The sequence below is a fragment of the Coregonus lavaretus genome, assembly GCF_964263955.1.
Source record: "Coregonus lavaretus genome assembly, chromosome: 10".
NCBI lineage: Eukaryota > Metazoa > Chordata > Actinopteri > Salmoniformes > Salmonidae > Coregonus > Coregonus lavaretus.
In genome coordinates, this window is record NC_139997.1 from 56,856,055 (window position 1) to 56,875,722 (window position 19,668).

At 46.0% G+C, this 19,668-nt stretch overlaps 1 protein-coding gene across 2 annotated transcripts in view; it reads left to right on the forward strand.

Moving 5' to 3' along the window:
• Positions 1-19,668, forward strand: part of LOC311136526 (ankyrin repeat and KH domain-containing protein 1-like) — an 83,697-nt gene that overhangs the window by 39,663 nt on the left and 24,366 nt on the right. Inside the window, exons 2-24 of one of the 2 annotated variants that reach the window (XM_084170689.1) lie at positions 948-1,101; positions 3,646-3,802; positions 4,267-4,414; positions 6,482-6,629; positions 6,750-6,983; positions 7,135-7,229; positions 7,343-7,580; positions 8,207-8,398; positions 8,564-8,673; positions 8,950-9,037; positions 9,224-9,351; positions 9,586-9,729; positions 9,884-9,986; positions 10,171-11,061; positions 11,729-11,856; positions 11,973-12,084; positions 12,248-12,393; positions 12,784-12,926; positions 16,919-17,132; positions 17,280-17,455; positions 17,557-17,719; positions 17,976-18,071; positions 18,201-18,317. In XM_084170689.1, coding sequence (XP_084026815.1) covers positions 948-1,101; positions 3,646-3,802; positions 4,267-4,414; positions 6,482-6,629; positions 6,750-6,983; positions 7,135-7,229; positions 7,343-7,580; positions 8,207-8,398; positions 8,564-8,673; positions 8,950-9,037; positions 9,224-9,351; positions 9,586-9,729; positions 9,884-9,986; positions 10,171-11,061; positions 11,729-11,856; positions 11,973-12,084; positions 12,248-12,393; positions 12,784-12,926; positions 16,919-17,132; positions 17,280-17,455; positions 17,557-17,719; positions 17,976-18,071; positions 18,201-18,317 — 4,125 coding nt within the window. Of the gene's footprint in view, positions 1-947; positions 1,102-3,645; positions 3,803-4,251; positions 4,415-6,481; positions 6,630-6,749; positions 6,984-7,134; positions 7,230-7,342; positions 7,581-8,206; positions 8,399-8,563; positions 8,674-8,949; positions 9,038-9,223; positions 9,352-9,585; positions 9,730-9,883; positions 9,987-10,170; positions 11,062-11,725; positions 11,857-11,972; positions 12,085-12,247; positions 12,394-12,783; positions 12,927-16,918; positions 17,133-17,279; positions 17,456-17,556; positions 17,720-17,975; positions 18,072-18,200; positions 18,318-19,668 lie in introns of both variants that reach the window. The other variant, XM_084170688.1, reaches the window with a different exon arrangement.

Sequence of the window (19,668 nt, forward strand, 5' to 3'; positions counted from 1 at the left end):
GTGCCACAGCTTCGGCAGTGAGATATACCCCAGTATGGTTTCAATTATATTCACCAGTTTGATCATTTTTCTCTGAAAGAGACTTTCGTGAAAGAAAAATGGAAATGGAGAGTTGCTGACCATACCCTCCCTCAGACTCGGTTCCGTTCATTGGGTCAGTTCTTTTGGCAGAGCCTCTGCTTTTCTGGTCCCTTTGCGCCAGTGACGTTTGTTGATATCATGCAGCTATGGAGTTGTCGGTTGTCCAGTCTGTAAAGAACATTGTAGGATAGTGTACGATTGGGTATGTCTGTGTTTTGTGTTAGTAAATAGATTGTGCTTCATGAGCGGCTTTCAGTCTACTGCTATTCCCGTGATCCAACACACAGCTGTGTCCCTGGATGGTGACCGTGATGGCTGGGATGTATTGGCTCGCTTCTGCTCTGCTGTGCTCCGCCCTCCCCTGTAGACCATGAAATGACATATGGACAGAGCCTGCCTGCTGGATGTCCTGTCCAGTGCAGGACGTCCTGCCCTGTCGGCCGTAAGGCAGGTATATGGAGGTCAAGGTCGCAGGGAGGGGAGGGGAAACGCGCTGATCAGTTAATGTAATTCCACCAAGGCTCAGGTCCTAAGCACTGTGCAGCTCTGTCTCCAGGCAACGTGCTTGAGGGGGTGGAGCTTGGGGATTATTTTTACTGGTGCCCTCGTGCCAATTACTAGACTATACCTGCCTGTGTCATCATGAAATGGGCCTGCCCATACCTTCCTCAGAATATGCAGAAGTATTTTTTATTTATTTCCTGTGGTCATAAGATTTACAGTACTGTATGATAGGAACCACTATTGTAGTAATAAAAAACTATTTAATTGAGGCGATGGGTTTCTCCCAGCAACTGTATAGGGTGAAATTAGCATCAGCAATGCGTCCTGTCTTGACTATCTCTTGTGTTTCTCCTTGTCTCTAGGTGGAGTCCTTCATATTAGACCAGGAAGACCTGGACAACCCCATGCTAAAGACTGCGTCGGAGCTGCTCCTGTCCAGCGCTGCCGAAGGAGCTGACCTCAGAACAGTGGACCCAGAAACACAAGCCAGACTGGAGGCTCTGTTAGAAGCAGCCGGTATGTATAGTACAGGGTAATTGATGACTTTTGGCCCCCCAAAAAGAAAAGCCGATTTTAAATAAAACTGTTGCCGGCCAAATTGACCGGGAGAAAAAAAAATCCCTTTGCAAAATAATGCTTTTTATTAATTGATGGAAATATCTGCCGATGTAAATACGTTTGACAGTCATGCTTATCGGTCTATAGGTTCATTTTCAAAATGTAGTGGAATTAAATTGGGCCGTGTGGTTGGACGCCGTAATGGGTTACACACCCAATGCATATGGGTCCGGTACATTTCTCAAATGGCCAGCAAATTAAAATCCTTCCGGTCACGTTGTCCGGTGCCACATTTTGTTAACGGAAACCCTTGTTTAGTAGCACCATAATCGGACCCCTTCACCTAGTTTTATGAATGCCCCTGTTTTCAGACCTGCCCATATTTGGCTTACTGCCATGCCCACTATGAATTTGAAATCATGTTAAATTACAACAATGTTACATGGTAAGGCTGCCCAGTCATATTCTCATTATTGAATAGGACTGCAGGTCTTTTTTGATTGTTTGAATGCTGAAACCTGCTTGAATCTCTGCCCAATATAGTATCAATTTAAGCCTAAAATGTTGCTGCAATTTAGTTAGTACATAAAAATACTTTCTGATGTTAGCAGGCCTGTGTCTGGTGTTCATGTTTCTGTTCCTTCCACTGTGTTGGGACATGACCCTGTAGGTGTGTAGAGTTGGCACACTGCCAGGGAGAAATACCTACATAACTAACGCTAGTGCTCAAAATAGATGCTCAAATCTCTGCTACACTGCACCCCTGCGTTTTATTTTTACTTCCGGTTGTTTTTTGGTTTCTGTAGTTCACCGTGTTGGACAGTCTATGGGGGGGAAAAAACTCAAAATGTTATGATCAATTACAGTGATCAGTAAAGTTGACTGCAGGGTGCTCACAGGCTAAGTATCACAAGCGAATAATCCGACAGGCCACAACTCTCTCTCTGGCCTCAGTTGAGCTAAACTGAACCAGCCCATCAAAGCACTTAACCTTGGGGACTGTCTGTATAGAGCCACAGTCATTGCTTTCTGAAACAATTAAAGAAGGTAATGGGTCTGATTCGATGTGCATGAAGCGATGGATGGTGTGGTGTGCAGACATGCCGGGCCCCAGCCAGCCAGCCAGCCAGCCAGCCATCCAGCCATCCAGTCAGTGCATGGCGAGCTGGTACAGGCTTGCCCAGCCCATGAGATGAGATGGGAGGTAGCTAGGCTCGCTGGGGCACCACGGGGGAGATTAACATGAACAATGGATTTCCATACAGCAACAACAGCTCCCATCATGACTCAGCACTGGCCTTTAGCAGACTGTTGTTTCCGTACGTGTTTCAGCCTCCCGTCTATCTTTTGTGTGTTTTGTGTGTGACTGTGTGTATGTGTCTGAGTGATTGTTTGTTCCTGTGTGTTTTGTCAGTTCCTCTCAAATCAAAATGAAATAAAATACAATTTTATTTGTCACATACACATGTTTAGCAGATGTTATTGCAGGTGTGGTGAATTGCTTGTGTTCCTAGCTCCAACAGTGCAGTATATCTAACAACAATTCACAACAATACACACAATCTAAAAATATTATAAATGTTAGGATGAGCAGTGTCAGAGTGGCATAGACTAAAATACAGTAGAATAGAATACAGTATATACATATTACATTTATGTACTGTGTGGTGTGCGTGTCTGAACTGCTGCACATCTGTGTGACCAACCACGTGGCACGTGCAGTGGTTTTTGCATACCATAGGCAATATTGGGCTCATTCTTCTGTTCCTAAGCCTCAACGTTGGCTGATCACCAGGCTCTGTTCCATTGATTCAGTGTATATTATGCACATACTTAGTCATGTGTTCAGATTATCAGAAATGACTTCTCCAATAGAAATCCCAGATCACACTTGTAGGCGATGTCATGACGATGTTGGCGAGCTAAGCTCATGCGCAGAAACACGTCATTGGGTCTAACGGTCATCTCACTCTGAACTGCAGATATGCAGGCCGTCAAATCAAAGGCACACCTTCGATATAAAGTTGTTTTTGACCAGAATGAAAAGGTCAGTTTGTCATTTTCACAAGGTTGGAGTAATAACATGTTCAAATACTTAAGACATTGGCTTTAATCTAGGTTGTGCCTTTAGATTGAGAAAATTAACAACTAAGGAAGAATTCTTGACTTCTCTCATTGACTTCTATAACCCCAACCCCCGGCCTGATCTGCTTTGTTTGTTTTCGCGAGCGTTCCCGCAAGTCTCCCGATGTTGCGCCTCTAGGTTTAAAAACGGTGATATTATGTTTCCTCAACACTGTTCAACACTTGATAATATAGACAAAATGTGTTCTCTTTGCACCGTCTCTTTGAACATGTTGCGTGGTTGGAACATGGGCTGACCTATGTCTGTTTCTTGTGTGTTTTATTTGGCCTGGCACTAACCGTGGATGCGTTTTGTGGTCACTGCGGCTGTGCTGTGAATGCTGGTGACCCTCGATGCACGGCCCTGTGCCTATGAAGGCATTGGTAAACTGTCCACTGCCGATGGTAAAGCCTTCGCCGATCCAGAGGTGCTACGCCGCTTGACGTCATCCGTGAGCTGTGCGCTGGATGAGGCTGCGGCCGCTCTCACACGCATGAGGGCCGAAAACACACTCAACGCCAGCCAGGCAGACAAGTATGTATCTCTTCTGCTCTAGTAGGCTCATACCCCACAGGTGCAGCACACCATATTCTCACACCAGTAGAAAGATGTTCTTGTCTAGGACGTTTCCTTTGTGCTTTGTTCAAGTTAGCCTGTCCCCTATTCATGAACATCTGACAATTCCTTCAATGATGATAACATAACTGTGCTCATACTCTGAATAGCTCACATGATTCATAGAAGATGCCTTGTTCTCACAAATTCGATCAAACTAATACGGTTTTACTGAAACTCTTTAAGGCGCCATATTGGGCCAAATGCAGTTCATGAAATGCATGTACAGCTCTGCCCCGAGTGAGGCCTTTTTGTTTTAAACTTCAGTGAGTATGAGAAGGTGTGAATTGTGACAGCACTCTGTAACCTTATTTTCGGACCTGGTGTTGATTTGGCCTGTGCAGCCACAGTCCCAGTAATTGTAGCAGTCTGGTTATTTTCAGCCGTAGCTTGGCGGAGGCTTGCTCGGACGGGGATGTCAATGCCGTGAGGAAGCTGCTGGATGAGGGGCGGAGCGTCAATGAACACACAGAGGAGGGAGAGAGTCTGCTTTGCCTCGCCTGCTCCGCCGGATACTATGAACTCGCACAGGTAGAGTACCCACACACATACTTTATTGAATCCACTAATCACATTACATGACAAAGGACTCAACAATTTCAAGGGATGTTGACACAAGGAGACTCATGGGAACAAAAAGCACCTTCTCCACCACACGGCTAGGCTGGCCGTAATTGCCGAAACAGCAGTACCTAGCCCAGCTGCCTTGCTGTGGTCTTAGGCAGGCCTGCAATCTGGAGACCATGTACAGTAAGCCTATGTACGTGGCTGAGACTGCCAAATATCAGTGCCACCAACCTGCATCTGTATCCCAGGTTGTGTAGGCATGATGTGAGAGGCTGGTATTTGAGGAGCTTGTCTGCAAAAGCCTGCTCCGGTGTAACAGTCGAATGAGCAGCCCACTTCCAGAATCGGCACCTCCCTCTGGCATCCCCCACAACAACAATATCTGGCTTAATCAGCATACAAGAAAATACACTATCATCAACATCAAACCAGGCTCCTCTGACACACACTCTCTCATCTTTGCATTTTTAATTACTCACATTATACTGCTAGCATTGTCCTGCCTTGCTTTTAATCCATGGTTCCATCTAGTTCTGTAATCCAATACAGTTATATTCAAATTTGGGCTGACCCCAATTATTCGACTGTTCGATTGTTTGGTCATTAGGCTATTGGCAGTTTTTGCTTTTCCTTCACTCTGCGGTCCAACTCATCCCTAACCATCTCAATTGGGTTTGGGTCGGAGTGATTGTGGAGGCCAGGTCATCTGATGCAGCACTCCATCACTCTCCTTCTTGGTCAAATAGCCCTTACACAGCCTGGAGGTGTGTTGGGTCATTGTCCTGTTGAAAAACAAATGATTGTCCCACTAAGCGCAAACCAGATGGGATGGCGTATCGCTGCAGAATGCTGTGGTAGCCATGCTGTGGTAGCCATGCTGGTTAAGTGTGCCTTGAATTCTAAGTAAATCACCCACAGTGTCACCAGCAAAGCACCATCACACCACCACCTCCATGCTTCACGGTAGGAACCACACATGCGGACATCATCCATTCACCTACTCTGCGTCTCATAAAGACACGGCGGTTGGAACCAAAAATCTCAAAGGACAGATTTCCACGGTCTAATGTCCATTGCTTGTGTTTCAAAGGCCCAAGCAAGTCTCTTCATCTTATTGGTGTCCTTTAGTAGTGGTTTCTTGGCAGCCATTCGACCATGAAGGCCAGATTCATACAGTGTCCTCTGAACAGTTGATGTTGAGATGTGTCTGTTACTTGAACTCTGAAGCATTTATTTAGGCTGCAATCTGAGGTGCCGTTAACTCTAATGAACTTATCCTCTGCAGCATAGTCTTCCATTCCTGTGGCGGTCCTCATGAGAGCCAGTTTCATCATAGCGCTTGATGGTTTTTGCGACTGCACTTGAAGACATTTTCAAAGTTCTTGAAATGTTCCGTATTGACTGACATTCATGTCTTAAAGTAATGATGGACTGTCTTTCTCTTTGCTTATTTGTGCTGTTCTTGCCATAATATGGACTTGGTCTTTTGCCAAAAAGGGCTATCTTCTGTATACCACCCCTACCTTGTCACAACACAACTGATTGGCTCAAACGCATTAAGAAGGAAATCAATTCCACAAATTAACTTTTAAGAAGGCACACCTGTTAATTGAAATGCATTCCAGGTGACTACCTCATGAAGCTGGTTGAGAGAATGCCAAGAGTGTGCAAAGCTGTCATCATGGCAAAGGGTGGCTACTTTGAAGAATCTCAAATATAAAATATATTTTGATTTGTTTAACACTTTATTTGGTTACAACATGATTCCATCTGTGTTAATTCATAGTTTTGATGTCTTCACTGTTATTCTACAATGTAGAAAATAGTAAAAATAAAGAAAATCCCTGGAACGAGTAGGTGTGTCCAAACTTTTGACTGGTACTGTATATGGAAAATTACACGTTTTAAAATGTCAACCAATCGATTGGTCGAAAGAACAGATGATAACAGATAAATCAAATGTTCTACTGCCAACCTGGGGCTTTGTGGTTGTATCTGTTGCAAGCACTGATGTTGTCTGTCATCCTGCAGGTCTTGCTGGCCATGCACGCTAACGTTGAAGATCGGGGCATCAAGGGCGACATCACGCCCCTCATGGCAGCAGCCAGCGGAGGCTACGTAGACATAGTCAAACTGCTCCTGGTACATGGGGCTGACGTCAACGCACAGTCCTCCACAGGTAAACACACGTCACATTCGCTCAATCCAGACACAGTCTCATACTTTCCCACCACATGCATTTATATAGATCTGCTATGAATGTCCACAAACACTAACACTCTGTCCTTGTTCTTGTCAGGTAACACAGCGCTGACGTATGCGTGTGCGGGCGGCTTCCTGGACGTGGTGAAGGTGCTGCTGAAGGAGGGCGCCAACATCGAGGACCACAATGAGAACGGACACACCCCTCTGATGGAGGCGGCCAGCGCGGGACACGTGGAGGTGGCCCGGGTGCTCCTGGAGTACGGGGCTGGAATCAACACGCACTCCAACGAGTTCAAGGAAAGTGCACTTACGCTGGCCTGCTATAAAGGTACGTCCTGGACAATGAACCCCTTGTCCGTGCATCAGAGAGATCGGGCGTCTTCATCTAGATATCCGTGACTGAAGTTAATAATGAATGTTAAGCAGTAATTGTAATTGTAGGGAAGAAGCACCCAGAGCTGTTCCTCTTGTCCCCACAGGGCACCTGGACATGGTGCGCTTCTTGTTAGAGGCTGGGGCCGACCAAGAGCACAAGACAGATGAGATGCACACAGCGCTCATGGAGGCTTGTATGGTGAATACACACATACACATGAACACATTTTGGTTGTTCAGCACTATTAAATTGAACAAGATGCGGTATGCCTGTGCACGATGGTGAACCCTGTTGTCTCTGCCCCTCTTCAGGACGGGCATGTGGAGGTGGCGCGTCTGCTGTTGGACAGCGGGGCGCAGGTCAACATGCCCGCTGACTCGTTTGAGTCTCCGCTGACGCTGGCGGCCTGTGGGGGACATGTAGAGCTAGCTGCCCTGCTGATCGAGAGGGGCGCCAACCTGGAGGAGGTTAACGATGAGGGATACACTCCACTCATGGAGGCTGCACGAGAGGGCCACGAGGAGATGGTAGCGTTGCTTTTGGCACAAGGTACGGACTTCTCTCTCTCTGTTTGAATTAAACAGGCTTCTGTTTAGAGATTTTCCCTACTACAGATGTAGGATCTTTATTTGATCACTTTTTGTTGCTGATAATTTTCCTGCACCGCAGGAAATGCAGATGAGCTTTGTGATTTCCATAAATCCACTGAAAACCCACACTAACACAGTTATATTAACAGTATTGCACTTTCAGGTATCCTACTTTTGGCCAGCTAATAGCCTAAACACAGATCAAGCAACATTATGGACTAAACGTTTAAATCCTGTTGCTGTAGTATTATTTTTTCCATGAGACTGACCAGGTGAATCCAGGTGAAAGCTATGGTCCCTTATTGATGTCACTTGTTAAATCTATTTCAATCAGTGTAGATGAAGGGGAAGAGACAGGTTAAAGAATGATTTTTAAGCATTGAGACATTTGCAACATGGATTGTGTATGTGTGCCATTCAGAGGGTGAATGGGCAAGACAAGATTTAAGTGCCTTTGAACAGGGTATGGTAGTAGGTGCCAGGCGCACCGGTTTGAGTGTCAAGAACTGCGACGATTTGTTCCCAGCCAAATCATCTGATTGATCCTCGTCCCTCTGTTGTCTATATTGTCTCTGGTGTCTGCAGGTGCCAACATCAATGCTCAGACAGAGGAGACCCAGGAGACGGCCCTGACACTCGCCTGCTGTGGTGGCTTCCTGGAGGTGGCTGACTTCCTCATCAAGGCCGGGGCCGACATCGAGCTGGGCTGCTCCACGCCTCTCATGGAGGCTGCACAGGAGGGACACCTGGAGCTGGTCAAATACCTGCTGGCTGCAGGTGAGCAGAACCTCTCCTATCAGGACTCTACCAACCTGAATTCAAACATTATTGAAATTGACTTGGCTATCTCTAAAACAAAAATTTCCTCAAATGTGTCTTTGTTATCCTGATCTCACACACAACCCTCAGTGTGTAATTTGACACCTGTGCTCTTGTCCTAAGGAGCAAATGTCCACGCCACCACGGCGACGGGAGACACGGCGCTGACGTACGCCTGTGAGAACGGACACACAGACGTGGCTGACGTGCTGCTGCAGACGGGGGCTGACCTGGTGAGACCTCTCCCCGACCCTCTGGCCTGCCTTCATCGATGGGAGAAACAGTTCATGTCAATACATAGCCTTTTTGCATGAGTTGTTCACACGTTTACATAAATGGGGGAGTGCTTCCCGAATGGCACCCCAAGATATTCCCTTTATAGGGAATCAGGTGCCATTCGGGATATAGCCTGGGTGCTGTTTAAGTGCTGTATACATTGCCGCTTGAATAGGCTCATGTGTTTCTTTGTGCCCTCTTTACTCACTTCTGTCTTTCTGTTTGTCTTGCAGGAACATGAATCGGAGGGGGGCAGGACCCCTCTGATGAAAGCAGCCAGAGCGGGACACCTGTGTACTGTACAGTTCCTAATCAGCAAAGGTGTGCCTCTGCCTCCTCTCTGTATAACACCACACACCAGACATCTGACATAGTTTAACTTGAGCCACAGACACATTGCTCATCAGACAGACACAATGATACATTCATCTTAACACATCATGGCGTTGCTACTGTTTTCAAGTGGGCTCAGATTGACCCTGTCCTTTGTCTCCCTCCCTCCACCAGGTGCTAATGTTAACAGGGCGACGGCCAACAACGATCACACAGTGGTGTCTCTGGCCTGCGCTGGGGGCCACTTGGCCGTGGTGGAGCTGCTGCTGGCCCACGGGGCCGACCCCACACACAGACTGAAGGTGAGTCACCTGTCCCAATCTCCTGGGCGGAAAGGTCTCAGGAGAGAAATCTGATGTTAAGAGTGCCACACTGCAAGCATTATAATGGACTCCTGTAAACACAAACCTTTCTGTAACGCCTATGAACACAATTGTTTCTTTGTCTTTTTCAATTGTCTTGAGATAAATTGTAACTTCTCCCAAGAACCTGAGACTAATGGTAACATGTGTGTGTTTTGTACATTTTTCACATAGGATGGCTCCACCATGCTGATCGAAGCTGCTAAGGGTGGTCACACCATCGTGGTGTCCTACCTCCTCGACTACCCCAACAACATCCTGTCGGTCCCCACGCCTGACCTGTCTCAGCTCACACCCACCTCCCATGACACCGCTCAGGTAGACTGCTGACTTGCCTATAGACAAACATCTACTTCTACAAACATGTTTGTTTATTTGTCTGGATGACGTTGTATTGATACCATATACACCTTTATACGTTGAAACCAAATTATACTTTCATAGTATCTTACACCTTACCTTACCCAAACAGGCTCCACGAGTTCCATTCCAAGCCCTGGCCATGGTGGTGCCACCACAAGAACCAGACAGGGTCCCCTCCAACATCACAACGCCTCCACCTGTCATCACAAAAAGTAAGTTCATACAACGTGTGTTAACAGTATATACATGTCTAACTTTGTTAATTCACTGGCCAAGAAGACCACTAGACACCAGTTGACTGCACAAGGCATCAAAGCGTTACAGGTAATGATTACTGTAATACTGTATGGGACAACCTCGTCGCTAACTGGTTGTGTTGTCCTGTGTGGTTCTCAGGCAGCTCCAAGCAGAGGCTGAGCCCCCTACTGGGTAGCCCCGTCGCTGCAGGAAGTCCAGATGCAGACCAGCTGCCCCCCTTCCACCCGTACCAGCCCCTGGAATGCATTGTGGAGGAGACGGAGGGCAAGCTGAACGAGCTGGGCCAGAGGATTTCCGCCATAGAGAAGGCCCAGCTGCAGTCTCTAGAGCTGATCCAGGGAGAGCCGCTCACCAAAGACAAGATCGAGGAGCTGAAGAAAAGCCGCGAGGAGCAGGTACAGAAGAAGAAGAAGATCCTCAAGGAGCTGCAGAAGGTGGAGCGCCAGCTGCAGTTCAAGACGCAGCAGCAGTTCACCAAAGAGTACCTGGAGGCCAAAGGCCTGAAGGACGACCCGGGGCAGCCGGTTCAGGCGGCAGGGGTGGAGAAGCTCGGCACCCCCCTGCCAATGCAGGCTGCACAGCCGGGCTCCAACACCGAGGGGGACGGGGAGGGCAACCACCACCACGATGGGCAGCCCCACCCAGCTACTGAGGAACAGGAGGATGACTATGATGAAGATGATGAGGACGAGGAGGATGAAGAGGTGGACTACGCCAAGCTGCCCCAGGTGGACACCATCCTGTACAGAGAGGCCCAACAGCCCCCGCCACCCTCTCCTCCTCATACCCAAGGCCTGCAGGCCAGCTTCGTACCCATCCAGTCCCTGGCCACCCAGCAATCCACAGACTTCAGCACGGCAGACTACCTCGACAGCCCTGACCTGCAGAGGGTGATGGTGAGTCAGCAGCAGATGCTGGGGCAGCATTTGACAGGCCTGGGACCGGGCGTTCTCACCCAGGCCCCTGACGGACTCATGGTGGCCACCCCCGCACAGACGCTCACTGACACGCTGGACGATATCATGGCAGGTGTGTGAGCAGTTACTGTAGACACTGGTTCATTTCTTTCCTTAGGCCTTCTAATAACTATAAATAGTGACAGTGTTCCATCCCCCATCCTTAATACTCAAGTTTCAGTTTCAGTACATTTTCAACAGAATTCACAAATGGTTTTGATCCTTCAATTCTAATGTAATATGATTTGGTTATAATTTGTAAGTTGTCTTATTAAAACCTCTTAAGACTACAGTGTTTGAAATCAGGCACTTGAATTACTGATATTATGTTTATATTACTTATTTTATTCATTTACCACTGTTTTATAAGTCAGAATACAAAAAAAACCCTAGAGCTTCTAAATCACCTCTGTTGAATAAACGTAGTTTTGGCTCCCTTCGGTGGTCAGCTGCATCATAACACCATCTAAAGAGACTGCACCACCCAGCTTCCTCAAGTGGGTAGTGCTTACGCCTCGATCACACCGATAGCGTTATTGCGTTTTGGTACACCAGAAGTACATCCATTTCCAATGGAACGCTTTGCAGCGTTGCAGAGGCAGTTGCAGTGTATTCTGAGGGGGAACACTACAACATTATTCAAAATATTGCCCTCTTGCTAGAGTGATGCACACCGTAGCGAAACAGTGCGAAAGTGCTGTCAGCTCAAGAGGTTTTAACAACTCTCTCCCTCTCAGCAGCGGTGAGCAGCAGAGTGCCTGTGTTGAACACTACAACCTCGCCCACACCCACAGCACAGACGCCAATCGACGCATGGTCCCCACCGTCCATGCTCCCCCTCTACCCCTCTGTGGACATCGACGCACACGTACGTCACACCACTTATCTAATAATGCACAATGATAATACACACTGCTTAAGCTGGTAATAGTAATACGTCTTGTTTCTGATCAGGAAAATGACGCTGACTTTATCTCTTCTCAGACGGAGAGCAATCACGACACAGCTCTGACGCTGGCCTGTGCAGGTGGCCATGAGGAGCTGGTGTCGGTGCTCATCGCTCGCGGGGCTAACATCGAGCACCGGGATAAGAAGGGTACACGCTCCATACTTTGTCTTTTAAATGTTTGTTGTAGCTTTATTTTTTAAATGTGTAAATTTTCAGAAAACTTGATAATTTGTGTGTAGAAATGGGAGTCCATATCTGTGTATGTTGATGTTTGAGAGTAATCTAAGTGTCTGTCTCTCTCTGTCCCCAGGTTTCACCCCTCTGATCCTGTCTGCTACAGCGGGTCATGTTGGTGTGGTGGAGATCCTGCTGGATAAAGGAGGGGACATCGAAGCCCAGTCAGAGAGAACCAAAGACACACCTCTCTCCCTGGCCTGCTCTGGAGGAAGACAAGAGGTGCTGCTCTGCACTAAACACCACATCAGTGACTTCTTATAGGATCACAAACAAACTCTTCTCCTAACACCACATTAGTGACTTGTTATAGGATCAGAGACCAAGTAAAATGGCTGAACTATGGGCTCTTAACTGGCCCAAACTGCTGGTTGCTAAACTAATACAAGGGAGCTGATGGATAGATCAAGCTCAGAAGTGTTCAGTAGTGTGATCAGAGCAGGCGTCTCTCAGACCATAGACAGCCCGATTGATCCACCCCATAGAGAAACAACAGTCTGGACAACCAGACAGACACCAACTCGCTGTCTGAACCAGTTTAACACTCCTTACGTTTAGAAAAACAATAGAAGTGTTCTGTGGATTGACTAACCTGTGGTCCATTCCTTCCAGGTGGTAGAGCTATTGCTGCTGCGCGGGGCCAACAAGGAGCACCGTAACGTTTCAGACTACACTCCTCTCAGCCTAGCCGCCTCAGGAGGCTACGTCAACATCATCAAGATCCTCCTCAACGCTGGCGCTGAAATCAACTCCAGGTATCCACATCCAGCCATCCCCCACAGTTTGTTTCCATGTGCAGGCTGCACCTCTGCCTTCATCCCAATCTTGAAATGGAACGTACAGCATTTTAGCAACATGAAATCGGAAGATATACACTCCCAGGAAGAATGTGACACCTTTCTTTTACATTTTCTGACAAGCGAGCACTTAGATATGGTCATTTTCATGATTTTATAAATTCATAGAATGTTTGGGAATGACGTATAGTAAGGCATTTGTAAGCGGCCGTGCGTTTGGACAATTAATAGACACAATCTACTTATGCCGGTGCACCATAGCCAATCAGAGCTACAGTAGGCCTATATGCAAATAAGCCATATGCCCCACGGGCTGCCATCATTCACTTTGAACCGGACTGTGTGTTTACAGGCTGTAGCAATAGCGCGACTTTAGATCTTTAGAATGCATTCGCCAAAAGCCACAAAATACACCTGAATGGATTTCTGCAAATATGTAAATACCATGAGTCTTATATTTTGGAACTTCACAATCCTATTTATCAAACAACCATGAAAAGGTAGGCTCTCTCCCCCTCAGTTGCCTATGCACATCAACAACAAGATCAACAACTAATGCTAGCCAGAGCAAAATGAGCTCAAATCTAACAAGGGAACATTTGATAAACCCTCTCAAACTTTTTCAGTTAGTTGTCTGTCAAAATTGCACTCATAAACAATGGGGAATAGTAGCCTGCTCGTCCTTCTGCAGCTTGCCTGCCATTGCATGCTTGTCCCAACCCATGTTTTGACAACTGAATGGGAACTTGCCTGCCCACATCTTTGATCAATGCCAAAAACATTTGATTGACAACAAAGAGATATGCTAACTGTGGATAAGTCGTTCAAGTTCAGTATAGCTAGCTAGCTACCAAAGTGATTCACATTTCTTGCTAGCTAACCAAATGACACCTGCAGCATCTCTAGCTTGTAGCCAAAAAAAGCGAAAATCTATATGCGGGGAAAAATGTCGGTCACTCACCCACTCCTCCAATGACATGACATCCTCCTAGCACCTAGCTAGCTAGCGTTAGGTGCAGTGTTTTTCACCCGCTAAATAAATAGGTACATAAATAGATACGCTAGCCCAGGGGCGTCAAACTCAATCAGCGCACTGACCATATAGAAAAAACACAACAAATTTTGCGGGCCAGACATAGCCTATTTGTTTTTGTAAAAGAAACGTGCAACTACGACCCAAACTAGCCATTGTTTTATTAGAAAAAATATGGCCCTTTTATAATGTCCACTTACGTACATAGGATGCTGTATATACAGTGGGGAGAACAAGTATTTGATACACTGCCGATTTTGCAGGTTTTCCTACTTAAAAAGCATGTAGATGTCTGTAATTTTTATCATAGGTACACTTCAACTGTGAGAGACGGAATCTAAAACAAAAATCCAGAAAATCACATTGTATGATTTTTAAGTAATTAATTTGCATTTTATTGCATGACATAAGTATTTGATACATCAGAAAAGCAGAACTTAATATTTGGTACAGAAACCTTTGTTTGCAATTACAGAGATCATACGTTTCCTGTAGGTCTTGACCAGGTTTGCACACACTGCAGCAGGGATTTTGGCCCACTCCGCCATACAGACCTTCTCCAGATCCTTCAGGTTTCGGGGCTGTCGCTGGGCAATACGGACTTTCAGCTCCCTCCAAAGATTTTCTATTGGGTTCAGGTCTGGAGACTGGCTAGGCCACTCCAGGACCTTGAGATGCTTCTTACGGAGCCACTCCTTAGTTGCCCTGGCTGTCTGTTTCGGGTCGTTGTCATGCTGGAAGACCCAGCCACGACCCATCTTCAATGCTCTTACTGAGGGAAGGAGGTTGTTGGCCAAGATCTCGCGATACATGGCCCCATCCATCCTCCCCTCAATACGGTGCAGTCGTCCTGTCCCCTTTGCAGAAAAGCATCCCCAAAGAATGATGTTTCCACCTCCAAGCTTCACGGTTGGGATGGTGTTCTTGGGGTTGTACTCATCCTTCTTCTTCCTCCAAACACGGCGAGTGGAGTTTAGACCAAAAAGCTCTATTTTTGTCTCATCAGACCACATGACCATCTCCCATTCCTCCTCTGGATCATCCAGATGGTCATTGGCAAACTTCAGATGGGCCTGGACATGCACTGGTTTGAGCAGGGGGACCTTGCGTGCGCTGCAGGATTTTAATCCATGACGGCATAGTGTGTTACTAATGGTTTTCTTTGAGACTGTGGTCCCAGCTCTCTTCAGGTCATTGACCAGGTCCTGCCGTGTAGTTCTGGGCTGATCCCTCACCTTCCTCATGATCATTGATGCCCCATGAGGTGAGATCTTGCATGGAGCCCCAGACCGAGGGCGATTGACCGTCATCTTGAACTTCTTCAATTTTCTAATAATTGCGCCAACAGTTGTTGACTTCTCACCAAACTGCTTGCCTATTGTCCTGTAGCCCATCCCAGCCTTGTGCAGGTCTACAATTTTATCCCTGATGTCCTTACACAGCTCTCTGGTCTTGGCCATTGTGGAGAGGTTGGAGTCTGTTTGATTGAGTGTGTGTACAGGTGTCTTTTATACAGGTAACGAGTTCAAACAGGTGCAGTTAATACAGGTAATGAGTGGAGAACAGGAGGGCTTCTTAAAGAAAAACTAACAGGTCTGTGAGAGCCGTAATTCTTACTGGTTGGTAGGTGATCAAATACGTATGTCATGCAATAAAATGCAAATTAATTACTTAAAAATCATACAATGTGATTTTCTGGATTTTTGTTTTAGATTCCGTCTCTCACAGTTGAAGTGTACCTATGATAAAAATTACAGACATCTACATGCTTTTTAAGTAGGAAAACCTGCAAAATCGGCAGTGTATCAAATACTTGTTCTCCCCACTGTAGCATTTTAACATATTAAAACAAAATACATAACTATTTGGCCAGCCTTTGCTGCTTGCAGATGTGCATAATATGTTGCAACCCTAATCAAAACATATTTAATAACTCCAAATAACAAAAATGTAGCTATAGGTTTTTGCACTGCATGAATCACTGGTGTGGTTGAATGCAGCATTGCTGTATGGTGCACTCAAACTATAGCTTTTGTAGTTGAGTAGCCAGCCTAGGCTCCTGCTCAAATGTTGCTGTAATAGGCCTACATGTTTTTCTCTTGCATGGCATTTTGTAGCAGATTTAGTTTTTGGGTGTTAATTGTCAAGTTTTAAAAACCGAAGCCAGACTGCAACATTTTAGTAGCCTAGCTAGGACTGTGGCATGTGTCTGTACACTCTCCCTCTGCTGCACGCTGTAGACGGGACACACGAAAGCAGCGCAATTGAAGTTTAATTCTCTGATGCGAGCGTATCAGGCTGTAATTTCATAAAGTAGATGACTCATCTGTTGACTCGTTTATACTTGCTTGTGTGTCCTATTCGGCCTGCGGGCCTTGTGTTTGACACGTGCGCTAGCCTATTAGCCACGTTATGGCTGACTTGTGATCATGCCCTTGCTAGTTTGACTGTATAGACATTCCCAGCCTTAGTTACAGTCGTCTGTTTTTGTTCAAAATATTCAGTAATTGAAACTGAAATGGTGCATCCTGAATGGGTTGTGGCAGCAAACAATGTACCAGGCCAGTTGTGATTTATAACCAGATAGCGATTTTTTTTGGGCTACCAAGAAATGTATTGGTGAATTATATGAATCATGCATTGAACTGCATCCATCTGTTCTGCCAACAATGCCTTAATGTACGTCATGTAATTTTTTGTCAAATAGAACCTATTTTTAAAACCTCTTATGACGTTGGTTTTGATGCATAAACTGGGAATTTTTATATTTTTGACTGATATTATGATTTTGTTTCATATCTGCAAAGTAGTTAAAACGCTGTCAGTTCCACTTGAACTGTTTGTGTAATCAGCCCTTATCCCTTGCTTTCCCCACTCCCTGTCTGTTCCTCTCTCATTGTGTATCTGTTTCCTTCAGGACTGGGAGCAAGCTGGGTATCTCTCCTCTTATGCTGGCGGCCATGAACGGCCACGTCCCTGCGGTCAAGCTACTGCTGGACATGGGCTCGGACATCAATGCTCAGATCGAGACCAACCGCAACACGGCACTGACCCTGGCCTGCTTCCAGGGACGGGCGGAGGTGGTCAGTCTGCTGCTGGACCGCAAGGCCAACGTGGAGCACCGTGCCAAGGTGAGAGCAGCTGCCATCGGCTGAACCTGACATGTCGTCATGTTACGTGAGCTAGAGTCAAAGACATTAGGAATGAGGTTTGGTGTTAGACAGTGTGGTGTCTGTTTAGTGGAGTATGTCACTGACTTATTACACATTCTCTCTTAGACTGGTCTGACTCCCCTCATGGAGGCTGCGTCGGGTGGCTATGCTGAGGTGGGACGCGTGCTGCTGGACAAGAGTGCTGACGTCAACGCCCCACCTGTCCCCTCCTCCCGAGACACGGCGCTCACCATTGCTGCAGACAAGGGCCACTACAAGTTCTGTGAGCTCCTCATCAACAGGTAATTACTGTTACAGTCCTCTGCCTACAATATGAGATTGAGACATTTTCATTCTTCTAGTCTTTTTTTTCTTCTAACCACCCTGTCGTCTTCCTCCTCAGAGGTGCTCACATCGACGTGCGTAATAAGAAGGGGAACACGCCCCTGTGGCTGGCAGCCAACGGTGGGCATTTTGACGTGGTGCAGCTGTTGGTGCAGGCCGGGGCCGATGTCGATGCAGCAGACAACCGCAAGATCACACCGCTCATGGCTGCCTTTCGCAAGGTACAACACCCGCCCCCACAACCACCACCACCACCACACAAATGAAACTATACTATGATAAACACTAGTGTGACATGCTCCTTTAAGTAAATTTGCTCTGATATTGACTCATAGTTGAATATCTGATATCTGACCCTTTGGCACTCTAGGACATGCTCCCCTTTCCTGCACTTAGCTAATGACCCTGGTGGTGCGTTAAAGTGGAAGTGTGTGTATAAGAATCCCTGGAGGTTGACCTCTGACCTCTGTCTTATAGGGCCATGTGAAGGTGGTGCAGTACCTGGTGAAGGAGGTCAACCAGTTCCCTTCGGACATTGAGTGCATGAGATACATTGCCACCATCGCAGACAAGGTAGGATAAAACAGACAAGGCAACAAATTAATTGAAAATGAGAAAAGGGATAAACATGGGTAAAACACTTTGGTGCTCTGAAAGTGTGGGCTAAGTCCAATGGTAAAGCTTGTTTCGTACTCGTCCTAGGACTTGCTGAAGAAATGTAATCAGTGCATGGAGACCATTGTCAAAGCCAAAGATCAGCAGGCAGCGGAGGCCAACAAGAACGCCAGCATTCTGCTGAAGGAGCTGGACTTGGAGAAGGTGAGTAACCTTTGACCTTTCTATCAAACAAAACCTTCTGCATCCCAAATGCCACCCTATTCCCTATATGGGTGATTATACAGAAATGGTGCAAATTGTAGTCCCACTCCAGAAAAATATATATTTTTAAACAGTTAAGTCTCCAAATTTAGGACATTTATTTACATCATCATACAGTATGTTCTAATTCAATCCAAAGCAATAACAAACATATTGTTAGATGAATATAGTACAAAATCATTGTTTATACACATTTCTATTGAGGTGGCTATCCCAAACCATGACTCCTAAACTTAATGTTTGAAAATAAAGCAATTGATCATTTTTGTATTTTTTGTAACACTATTTCAATAGAACATATTGAGTTGTTCTATTATTACATTGAAAGATACTGATCTAATTAGTAGTTTTGTTTATTTTTTAACATCCTTAAAAAAAAAAAAATGCTGTCCAGCCTTTTGATGTCACTGCCAAAACACACACACACACACACACACATTAAAAGACTGTAGAATGAATGTCCCTTAAGCCACACCCCTACAAATATCACCAGGTGATGGGATTGCACCCCTCTCCAGCATTGCCACGTGGTGAGTAGTGTGTTTGCAAACATTTTGGAGAAAATTAGTGAGCAAGTATCATGTATTTTTAAGAAGTGTCACTGCCAAACATCCTAATATATCATGAAATGTGTAATGTATGGTTTTGAGATTGAAATATATGTTTTCTTGGATGTACATCTGCCCAAATGAAACATAGCCAGCCATATGTTAGCTATGGGGATTCTTTAAAGTCCAAAATAAGTCAAAATTGTCCAAACCCATACGGTCACAACTGAAACAATTGACACCATAGAGATAGGTAGAGGTCTCATCTTTGTATCTGTGCCATTATGGCGTCTGTGACAGCCGGGCAGCGCCATTGAGGCTATCTCCATTTGAAAGTTGCATGCGCCAGGCTCTACCAACTGGGCTACAGAGGACCAACATGTAGACAGTGGGCAAGTGCACATTTCAGGAAAAAGTGTAGAATATTGAGATGCATAACCAGCAGGGTGGCTCCAACCCTCCAAGATCTATTTTGGCCAAAACATAGACATCTATAATGATGCTGTGCTTTACTGTGCTGTGCTCTATTGCACTTAAGTTTACTCTACTTGAGTTTCTTACCATTTGAACAAAGGGCCCATGGACTCGACTCAAGACTAGGGCTGTTGCGGTGACCGTATTACCACCACACCGGCGGTCACGAGTCATGAAATTCCACATGACCGTTTAGTCACGGTAATTAGGCTTCTCCAAGCTCTGATGCTGCTGCTGGTCATTAGAAGCCTACCAAACTTGCTAACTGC